A 10,963-nucleotide genomic window follows, 5' to 3' on the forward strand; every position below is an offset into this window, starting at 1 on the left:
GCATTTCTTTTAGGGTGTAATCTCCACAGGAGTAAGGAGAAGAGGGTAGATGTATGAAAAAGGAAAGCAAAACCCTGGAGTGCATCTAGTCCTGGGAGGTTCTGAGCCTTTTGCTCTTATGATGAAGCCAGAGGTGGTTCATGTGCTTGGTGTCATGAAGGATTAGTCCCAGGTACAGAGTCATAACATGTGTTTTGTATTTCAGTTTCTAAAACAAAAAGGGCAGGAAGCCAAAGGACTGGGCATGCTGCCATTACCATACAACTGGAAAGTTAAAGATTTTGGCAGCTTTATTAATAAGAAAAGAGCAGGGATTAACCTTTGCCTGGAACCTTAAAATTACCTCATGCATTTTGCACTACTTCTTTTTTTATTCATAACTATTCACTCCCCCATGTGCCTTGCAGTTTTGTGTGCTTTTTTATCATTGGACCACATTAATCTGTGGCTATCACAGTTGAAACAGACAACAACAGCAACAACAACAACAAATCCTCATCACTTAAAAGGGTCTCTTTTCCAGACCTGAGGTCACTGTCGTGTAAAACTTGGAGCAGCATGTCAGGAAATGAAGCAGTTTTGCACAGCTCAGTGTGTTGCTGCAGTTTCAGCAGGTTTCAGACAGCAAATCCAGAGGGGTGGGATGGGTCTTTCCTGAGCTCCACGCCCATATGATGGTCGATGGCTGAGCTGAGCAAGCCTGCACAGCTTTTGGCAGCCCAGGTGGGATCTTACCTTGCACATCCTGTGGAGATGTGGGCCTGTGTCCCAGCAATCCTGTTCACCCCTCTGCACAGCCATTCCAGCTGAGCTCTGTCTTACCAGTTCAATTTTTGATTTCCCTCAGGCTGGTGCAGGATGTGCAGAGAGCTTGCTCTTGTCTTGTCTGTAGATGTGACACAGACTGTGGGTACAGACCACTCTGTCTCCATCCTTGTACCAGTCATGCCTTGCTGCACCACCCTCCCTCATCCACAGTCCATCCACTCCCCGTCTGCCTGCAGATGGCATTATCCTTTTCTCTCTTGCATGTAGGAATGAAAGCAGGAATATCCAAGTGAAGTGGTAAAAGAGGCCTTTGCTGTAAAATGGTCTAGATCTTCTGGAGGTTTCTGGTAACTGAGCCAGAACCAAAGGGTCCTGCAAACAGCAGGATCATACCACACAGATCAGACCATACAAATCTGGTTGCTTTGCTCTGAACATGCTTAGCTCCAAATTTTCAGACTGATTAATAACCCTGTTCTTATCTAATGATCTTTTGGGAAGGAATAAATGATTTTTTTCACTGCCTTCTACTCCCCGAACTTGATGTGGAAATGAAAAGTTAAGCTGAAAAAACTTATTCTGTATTTCTTTCCCATGCTTCACCACAACTACAAACAGCCTCAACCACATACCACAGCATTAAATCTGTCTCCCCAGAGATATCAGCCTTCCACTTGCAGGCTATTTTCCAGAAGAGCACTTCCAATACAGCAAATTCTCCCATCACTACTCTTTACATGTGTTCAGTGCAGCAGCTCAATGAGTCAGAAACTGGAAAGCTGTTTAGGTAGTGTAGAAAAGAAGCCCCATTACAAAATGTCACTTGTGACTTCAGTCCAGGTGAGGAGAAAGTGGTGGTGGTGATATTGAGATTATTTGAGCATTTCTCTAAGGATTGGATGTATCTTTTTTTGACAAGACTAAATAGATTATTTTAAAATTATCCTTAAACTGGAAAGAAATAGATACCCTGCTCAAATTCATACTCAGCGTGATTACAAATGTCTTGCAGAAAATTAAATAAAAACTTCAGTAGGTGATCAAAACTAATAGTACCACACTAGGTAATGAACTAGGTAGAGTGAATGAGTAATTTTTGAAATGTGTGAGAATAGTTTCATGATGGGACCTTAATGAATGAGCTGTTAACACCAAGTGATGTGCCAGCTCCTAGATGTCTCCTGACACGCAGGAAGATGTGGGAGATTGCAACTGCTCAGGAAGTGTGGTTTTTCCTTCTGGAACGAGTCACTGGGTAAAAAAGAAGGAGTTCCATTTCTTTTTATACAATAACCCAGTTCCTTAGGGTTCAACTCCTCTTACAAAGCAGTCTGAATGATTACTGCAGTGAAGATGACCTACTTCCAGTTTTGCCTTAGGTAAAAAGAAAACAGTATCTCAGTAATGGCAGTATTCCCTGAACTCGCCCACCCTCCACCAGTGTGCTTACAGCCTCTCAGGCAACCTGAGACTCTTAAACCCCACCACTCTCAGAATCTCTGCTTATCTCTGGTCAGAGTGACCCCGAGATACATTAGAAAGTCTCTTTTCCCAGCCCGGCACTTGGAGAAGGAGTCAGAACTCTTCAGTTCTTGGTCCTAAGGTTGTTTATTGCATCTTAGTTATAAAATTCTTTCTCCTGTCCAGCTGAGGTCTGCTCAGCAAGACAGTCAGAGGCACTCTGCCTGCCTCCCAGGCAGTGTTATCTTTTTATAATAAAAACTACAGGTACAATATTTACAATTACATTCCAATACCTATCACCTATGTTAGACAGTGAGCTTCTACTCTAAACCAATCTAAAAGTGCCAACATCACAGCAGAAAATGGAGGCCAAGAAGAAGAAGGAGAAAGGCTGGACATGCCAGGATTCCTCCATGTTGCCCCCTGTACCCCCATTCTAAAAACCCAAAAAACCCCATTCACCCTGTGATAAATTCACTGTCATTCTACTTAAACTTTTGTGGCTTGTAATCCTTCATGTAAAGGTTGGTTATTGTTTTTTCCAAGGGCTGAATCAAAGGCACAGGGGTCAGTGCCAAGGTCTCTGACCCCCCCAGACAGGGGTTCAAGGAGCTGCCTTGGCAGTCAGCAGGCAGGCACATGGCACGAGTCCCTGCCTCCCTTCACCTCCCTGTGCCCATCACCTGCCGGGCCCCGGGCCAAGCTGGGCTGCCTCAGTGCAGAAGTTCAGCCTCATGAAAGGTGACACTGGTATCAGTATGCATCCCTGAGGAACTCTTCTGTCTTGTTTTAAAAGCCTGGTGTCACTGTTGTGACCAGAAGAGAGAACCTGTACTCTCCATCGGCGTGGTATGTGCCGTTCGTGGTCACCCTCGGCGCTCTGCTGCTCCTGGGGCTGCTGGGCCACCTGGGGCTCCTGCTGCTGACCCGGCTCCGTAGCTGCTGCCCCCCGGCAGGGAAGGCACACAGCACCTCCCTGTGAGTCCCCAAAGGGCACTCTGGGCAAGCCCCAGCACCCCCTGGCAGTGACAGAGAGGGCACAGGCCTTTCTGCCATGATGGTATCAGTGCTTTGAATCTTCTCTAGCAGTGTGGGTTGTACCTGGGGCTCCTGCTGCTGACACAGTTGCTGCCCCCAGGCAGGGAAAGCACACAGCACCTCTCTGTGAGTCCCCAAAGGGCACTCTGGGCAAGCCCCAGCACCCCCTGGCAGTAACAGAGATAGCCTTTCTGCCATGATAATGTTGCTGCTTTGAATCTTTTCTAGCAGCATGGCTGCACTGCAGTAAATGCTAACACAGCGATATTAATGGGTGGTAATGATATGAACTCAAGGAAATGTGTGCCTGGCATTTTTTTTCATGAGTTTAGTAACATTAACATTAGAAGAAGGTAGGAGTGGAATTAGCAATTGTAACCTCTAAAGGCAGCTATGCTCATGAGGCTCAGTTGGAGCCACTGCCAGACTGTGCTGACCACAAATATTCTGGTTTGCATTTGACCCCCTCTCCAAGGGAGCTCCCATCTAGGTAGTTACTGGATGCATTTCCCTCTCTCTCAGCTACAGATCCCAGTGTCCTTTGCAAATATTGGTGTTCATGCCAAATTCATTGTTCTGGCAAAACTTCTGCAGATTTCCTGGAGTTTTACCAAGCCAGTTACAAGGCTCTGGCCCATAAAGCTTACCTCTAAGTGTTCATGCTTGGCAAAAGGCATGGAAGCACCTGGGACCAGCTCTGAGTCACTGTGGGAAGTGGAGAGTTCCCTGCTGGCTCCTTTCTCAGTGGGCTGGAGCCAGACTGCCTCTAAATTGACTTTGTACTTCACAAAACAAAGATAAGCAGTCCTTTAAGTGGCTGGGATTAAAAAAAAAGGGATTTCTACAAGGATTCTCAGGATTTGGACTTCAATTTGGAAGTTACATTAAATGTAAAGAACTACTAAATGACTGTGACTATATGCTCAGATCATGTGTGCAAAGCATTAAATGGTTGTGATAAAAATGACAAATGAATCTAAGATACTGCTATTATTTATTAATTGGGCAAATGATTTATTGGGGACTGGGGTCTCAGATCAAAAAGCAATTTCTATATTTTCAAAAACATTTATAACCTTTCAAATATTTTAAAAGGCATTCTCTGAGCACATCAGACCCAAAAAATTGACCTTCCTCCCAGGATGGAACAAAATGACAATATCTGAAAATATATTTTTCCAGATTATATAAATCCATTATGCTATCATCAACAAGACTTTATTATTTTAAGAGCATTCCTTCTTGAAGAGGTGTTAGAGCAATGCTCAGGACTGTTTTCCTGTTTGAGAGCAGCATTAAATGATGCAGGCTTTCTATGAAAGCAAAATCAGAAACCAAATAAATCAAGCCAATCTCAGAACTCAAGGAAACACATCCTTCTTGCCAAGTGAAAGGGAATAAATTTTTTTTTTTTTTGTAGAGAAAACCATGACAATTTTTAACTACATTCTTAATCTTCTTTTCATTACAGGATAAATGCTCCAGGTGTGTACCTCTTTTCTATATTTTAATGTTTAAAAATAAGACCTTGTTTACGATTCTGTGTAAAATCTGTAAATTAATTTCTAGATAGAAATTTGACACAGTAGAAAGTTACTGAGATTAGATAATCCTGGCCAATTATGGAAGGCCTGATTTCATGGCCTTTTTAATCTTCAAATCTATTAACTATTAGGCAAAACCCAAATTCAGAGTAGTATGGTACTCTGGCATAGATGCTAAAGAATGAGTGTAATTTTCACACACAATTTATATGCTATCTATCTGTTAAAAAATAATCCCATCCATCTATAGCACCTTCAAGTGTCCTCTCCAGTCTAATTCCCCATTCTCTGATCACTTCTCTGATCATTTGCTCCCTTGGCACCATTACTTCACATATACAAAGATTTGTTTTGAAGTATTGGTGCTTTCTAAAATGTTTGCATAACCTAGCAGGGAGATAAATCACACATGGAAAAGCATGGTTTTTTTAAGCAGTCTTGTTCTTTTTAGTCCCATTGCATTTCTGCTAGAAAACACTGTCCATATGGGCTGAGTAGGACTCTGCTTTTGTAATTCCCCTTTCCTCAGTCAGTATCTCCCAAACGGAAAAAACGCAGGACTAACAAACCCCACAAAATTAGCTGTTCTCTTGGTTGCCCAATTTGAGACATTTCAGTATTGGCTGATTTCCAAAAAGTGAGCGCTTTTTGCATTCTGAAAAACTGGTTCCCAAATGCTGGGCAGAAAGGGCCAGACAGAACAGGTTTCCCATCAGTGCTCAGGCTGAGATCCACCTGCAGCACTTCAGAGTTTTGCACACCTGGCTGGGAAGCCCATTTGTGGCCAGGCACAGTTCTCCACTGAAAGGCCATTAAACAAATTGGCAAGGAGTGAGTGAGAAGAAATCATAGCAACTGGTTGGGTACCATCCACAAATCCGTGCTGTTGAGATGCCCATGGCACTGCTGCTGTATTTGTTTGCGTGTGGGATGAGCTAATAGTGTGGTGAATTCACACACAACCAAACTGTTCTTCAATCTGAATTTTACTTGACTGAAAATGCAGCTCTTCCATGTTTTGTCTCCAAGCCAATATTTGACAAAGGATTTGCAACCACAAGCATTTGTGTAAAACAATAATCTGCATTTCTAGTTCAGATATTCCCAAAGGTGAATTTCTGTATTTGTTCATATTATTTAGAAAGGGAAATTTGTTTAATAAAATTACTATTCATTCATTACTGACTTTTCAAGGCTAGTTTTTTGATTAGTCATTGGCAACTGTGGATTCTCACTCAGCATTTGAAAAGAAATAAGACTCATTTAAGACGTCTCAGCATTTGAGTAGAAAGAATGTCTATTTCTTTGAGGAAATCTTGACTTTAGTGTCTACAGTCACCATCAGAAAATTCTGATTATTAAAAATGTGCATTTTCCTTTCTGTAGAAAAGAAGAAGCCTAAGAAAGAAGTAACTGTGGTAAGTACTGCTGGCCTCAAAGGAAGCCCCAGTATTGCCAGCTCCATCATGCAATATGACCATAGGACCCTTTCTATGAATGGTGTCTGTTTTCCAAAGAGAGCATAAAAATGATAGCCAAGGAAACAACTGCTCTCAAGTGCAAACACTTCACTGTCCCAGCTGGCCTCTGTGTTTGGAAGCAACAAGGGTGTGAGGGATGTTCACCTGCACTGGGGCTCCTTTGCTGCCCAAATGCTGTACGTGGGAGGTCAGACAGGCTGTGCCCACAACAATGACAGGGACACTCACTGCAGAGGCGGGACAAGTGCCCCAGCTTCACTGATGGCAGCAGTGCCCTGCTGAGACTCCTGTGGAGCCAACTCTGATCCACCTGAGTGCAACCAGCAAGGTGTGCCAGCACACCCAGGCTGTGAAGAGTTTGGCCTTGATAAGCTGTTTGCAGCAAAATGTCATGTTTTGGATGTTTCCACTGCTGGAGATGGATGTTTCCACTGCTGGAGATGTTTCTTTGCTCCTGGGTCTCAGGGCTCCTTCCTTTTCATAGGCATTATTGCATAAAGGCTGCAAAACTGCATAAATAGACAGAATGCTCTCAGGCACATGGTGTGGCTCCTGGATCATGGAGTGATCCTTTGCAGGTCCAGGAGCTGGACTGGTATGACCCTTGTGGGTCCCTTCTAATTCAGGATATTCTGTGAATCTGTGCAAGGCACTTTGATTAGTGAACTCCCTCTCCCCACATTTTTCAGAGAGGGGATTCCCAAGCCTACTCTGGGTGGAGGAGATCGTCTTGTGGTAACACACATGGAGGCATTTAGCACGTCAGAACTTATTAATTCTCCTTTAAATATCTAGTGAGGAAACCCTACACCACAAATGGCTCTTGTTGCCATTGGACTATGGTCCAATGTATTGCCATTGGACTAGTTTAAAAAAAAAACAGCCTAAAGGAATGCAATATACAAGCCATATAGATCCACCTCCATCCATTTAAATCACAATTTTCAAGTTACTGCTCCTCTTTCTGATTTAATTCACAGTTTTCATTTTTCATTTTGTGTTTCTTCACAGACAATGACAAAGCTAAACACTATCTTTGATGGAGAAGCCAGGGATCCAGGTAATAAAAAGCAATTAACAGAGGATATGAATATTAGACTGGAAACAAACTGGATTAGTTGATTTAAATATGGCTTGACATTGGTTTTTCATATTTCTAGAATATACTTATAGCCCTTGAAAGCACACATCTGAGGGTCAGACTGTTCACAATTCCTCTGCTAAACTGGAATGTATGGATGTGGTATAGGAAGGTGGGAGGGGAGAAGGGATGTGTTGCAAGTCTCCTGCTCTGGTGCTGTCATAGCTACATGGTCTCACCCATCTTGTGTCTGGAGAATGGCTAGGAGATAAATGTCACTGCAGAAGTGTTGCCTTCACCTCCTGAACTTCTCCCTGGAGAAGTGGGTGGGTGAGTTACTGGCTCCTGCACAAACCTCCTCCCTTACAGGAACAGTGTGCTGCTGCTGTTTATCCAAGGCTCAGGCATTGCTTGTTGGGGAGAAAAGGGAAGGCCATCAGCTGGCAACAGGCTCCTGGTGACATTATGTGAATTATGTGAACTCTGGGCATATCTGATTAACCAGCTGGGAAGAGCAAAAATAAGGGGAAAGCCGCAAACCTCAGGATGAGCTGCTGGGGAGCTCATCCAGCTCCCTGAGTGACAGCCATTTCTCTGCAGCAGGGCTCACTACAGGAAAAATATTTTTGCTTTACTGAGGATTGATCTGGCTTACCTCATTTCCCTGAAACAGAGCCCCTGCCTGAGCCCCTTACTTTGATTCTTGGCCTGGAATTAGGGTGCCCAGCCCTGTGCCTAATGGCTGTGAGCCCCAGCATGTAAATGAGGGGCTGGTAAAATGTCACAATCAGAAAAAATAAGTTCTTATAAAATAGATCTGAAAATAAGCCTGAAACAATAGGTCTAGAAATCATCCAGAAGAAGGCAGGCTTGTTTCAAGGCTTGGATTCATCTGGCCAATTTCCACCAAAGTGCCTGTAACTTGTGTTTCTTATTAGCTGGCTCAGAGCTGTTGGATGTGTTGAGCTAATGGGAAACACCAGGCATGGAGACTTCAGTACAATTTCGGCAAACAAGCGGGACCCTACTGTGCAATTAAGTCCCTCCACAAGGTTGCTCAAGGCTGGTTTGATCCAGGTCCAAGATCACCTGCTATTTATAAAGAGATCTGGAGGAATGGGCTCCAAAATCCCTGTTTTTTTCCCTGTATAACTGCATTTGTAATATATTAAACACGGGTAGTCTCTAGGCTGCTGAAAGAGCTGCTTTTCAGTCTTCCTGAAGACAGTTGGGGCTGCCTTTCTCAACAAACCTGACCTTACTGGACTCCAGGATATCTGAGCCCATCCAAACCTTCATCCAGAGCCACAGCATTTGTGTCATGCCTGACACAAACATTAAGCTCTAACACAGCTCTGTGGTGACAACAGGGAAATGTGTGCCCCCCACTCCTCCCCTCTCTTCTCCACAATTCATTGCAAACCCTAGAGGATCAAGGGTTGCTGCTTTGGAAATGAGATTTAATAATCCCCAGCACATCATCTGTTGAATATGATTAAGAGGGATGGTCAGAAGCTGTTCCCTGATCTGGGCTGCTTTAACATGTCTGACTTGTAAGCAGACAGAAAAAATAACATGTAAAGAGGTCCAGTTTCATCTTGAGTTGCTCAAATGGTGTTAATGTGTCACAAACCATTAATTCTGATAAAAACTGCAACATTTAGTAGCATGTAACCACTGTTTCTTTCCCAGCCTTAATGGTCTTTTGTTTGTCTTCTATTGTTTAATTACAGAAAGTGCCATTATAGCTTCTGATTCTCTTTGTAGCAAGATACAGTGAGTTAGACTGTGAGGGGATCACACTGGACACACAGCAATTTTTTCACTTATCTCTAGGTAGCAATGAACTGAAGGAGAAAATATTTTGCTTTTAATGTTCAAGTAGAAATTACCCATAAAATCTGAATAGAGACAGAAGTCTTTCTGACAATGAGAGATAGCCATGTGTGCTAAACATCACAAATTTAGCCATATTTTATCTATATGAGAAAATCATGTACTTGTATGAAACACACAGTACTTTCACTCTACTAATGGCAAAATGGACAGCAAGCCTGGAAGAAAGCATTTTGTGTAAATGGAGAAGGAATGTGTGCAGCCAAGACTCTCTGGATCTCCAAATCCTGTGTCAGTACAGATGAGCTGACATGGTCTGGAAGATGTATGTGGCATGCTGTGCTCCTAAGCAGGGTTTGCTACCTCTGGTAGGCAACTCTACATGACAAAGTAGGCACAGACATATACAATGGTCTTGCTCAGTATGGCTGAAGATAGAAGTTTTGTCCTTACAGATGTGGATGTGTTTGTTACACTGCCCATGTTAACCCCTGGTAGCTGGAACTTGGATACATTTATAGGGTGAAAAGAAATTTATTTGTTTTGGAGTAGGAATGTTTAAATATCCCTGTTCTCCTAACTGCAAAGACAATTCTTATAGTGACAGCATCTCCTCTGAGCAGCCACTCTGATGCCCAGTTCCCCACAGAAATGAGGATTTCCCTCTCAGGGCTGCCTCCCCAGCTCAGCTGAATTCCAAGTGCTTCACGTTTCTCATTTCAGTTCCATGCTGAGAACTGTCATGTCTTAATCTGATAAGGCAAACATTATTTTAATTTTTTGTCTTTTTGTTCTTTCAAGTTACTGGCAGAGTGTATGAGTTCAATACACGGTCGGGGGCTCGGAGGTGGAAGAAGAGCAATGAGCCCCTTCAGCCAGTGCTGGCTATGCAGGAAATGTCCAGTGCCACAGAAAACAGTGGCCAAGGGGTGGATGGACCAGACACACCAAGCAAAAAAGAGCCTTCAGAGAAGAGGGAAGAGCTGACTGCAGCAACAAAACCAGCTGCCAAGCCCTCAGCAGGGCAATGAGAAACACCAGGCCAAGCTGGGCTGAGATTGCCGAAGAAGAAAGAGGAGTCTGAGGATGGGGCTTATCCTCACCAGCCCCTTAAGGCAGGAACTGACCTCCTCTCCCAAAATGAACTCTTCTTTTCTATTAGGCCAGAGTGTACCTCCCCACTGACACCTGATCGCAACAGCCAAAGAATCAGATGTGACTTTTCTCTCTCTCTCAGCTGTAAAACAAAAGGTGGTCATAAGGTGTGTAATCCAGACCCAAAGGCAGGATGAATCTGGATGCACCTTTGGCAGGTGCATGTAAGAGCAGGAGAGAAGAAGAGGAAGCAAAGCAGAGTCATGGACAGAAGCATTCAGTGCCCACTGCCTCCTACAGACACTGGTAGCTTCCCCATAGAAAAGTCTGCACCTCTGGCAGGCATGGCCCCATCCTCTGCCTGCCTTTGGGAATGGCAGCACACACAGATGTGAATGGGGTCTCCTGTCCCTGCTGAGCAACCAAGTGAGTGAAAAGCACACCAGGGTAGAAATGTTTGCTGGTAGAAGCTAAAAATATTTTCTTTTTATTCAGTATTTTATTTCAGCCTTTCCTTGCCCTCCCATTTGCTGTAGAAAAGTCCATGGCTTGAAAGCAGTCCTGGAGTAGAGAAAACTCAGAGCTTCTTGTGGCATCTCAGGCTGTCAACACTTTGAGCTTATTTATCTTTTGTAACACTAAGAGCATTCAATATC

General features: G+C 43.6%; 1 protein-coding gene across 1 annotated transcript in view; it reads left to right on the forward strand.

Annotated features, from left to right (window-relative positions):
- The window catches only part of CDHR3 (cadherin related family member 3), a 33,798-nt gene extending 23,465 nt beyond the window's left edge, over positions 1-10,333 (forward strand). The window contains exons 15-19 of the mRNA XM_054276491.1: positions 3,029-3,210; positions 4,742-4,755; positions 6,201-6,232; positions 7,307-7,355; positions 10,014-10,333. Of these exons, the coding sequence (XP_054132466.1) occupies positions 3,029-3,210; positions 4,742-4,755; positions 6,201-6,232; positions 7,307-7,355; positions 10,014-10,243 (507 nt within the window). The 3' untranslated portion in view covers positions 10,244-10,333. The remainder of the gene's footprint in view (positions 1-3,028; positions 3,211-4,741; positions 4,756-6,200; positions 6,233-7,306; positions 7,356-10,013) is intronic.
- Positions 10,334-10,963: the final 630 nt, after the last annotated feature.

The sequence above is a fragment of the Melozone crissalis genome, unplaced genomic scaffold, assembly GCF_028551555.1.
Source record: "Melozone crissalis strain CALT ecotype California unplaced genomic scaffold, PUWL_Pcris_2 ptg000004l_1, whole genome shotgun sequence".
NCBI lineage: Eukaryota > Metazoa > Chordata > Aves > Passeriformes > Passerellidae > Melozone > Melozone crissalis.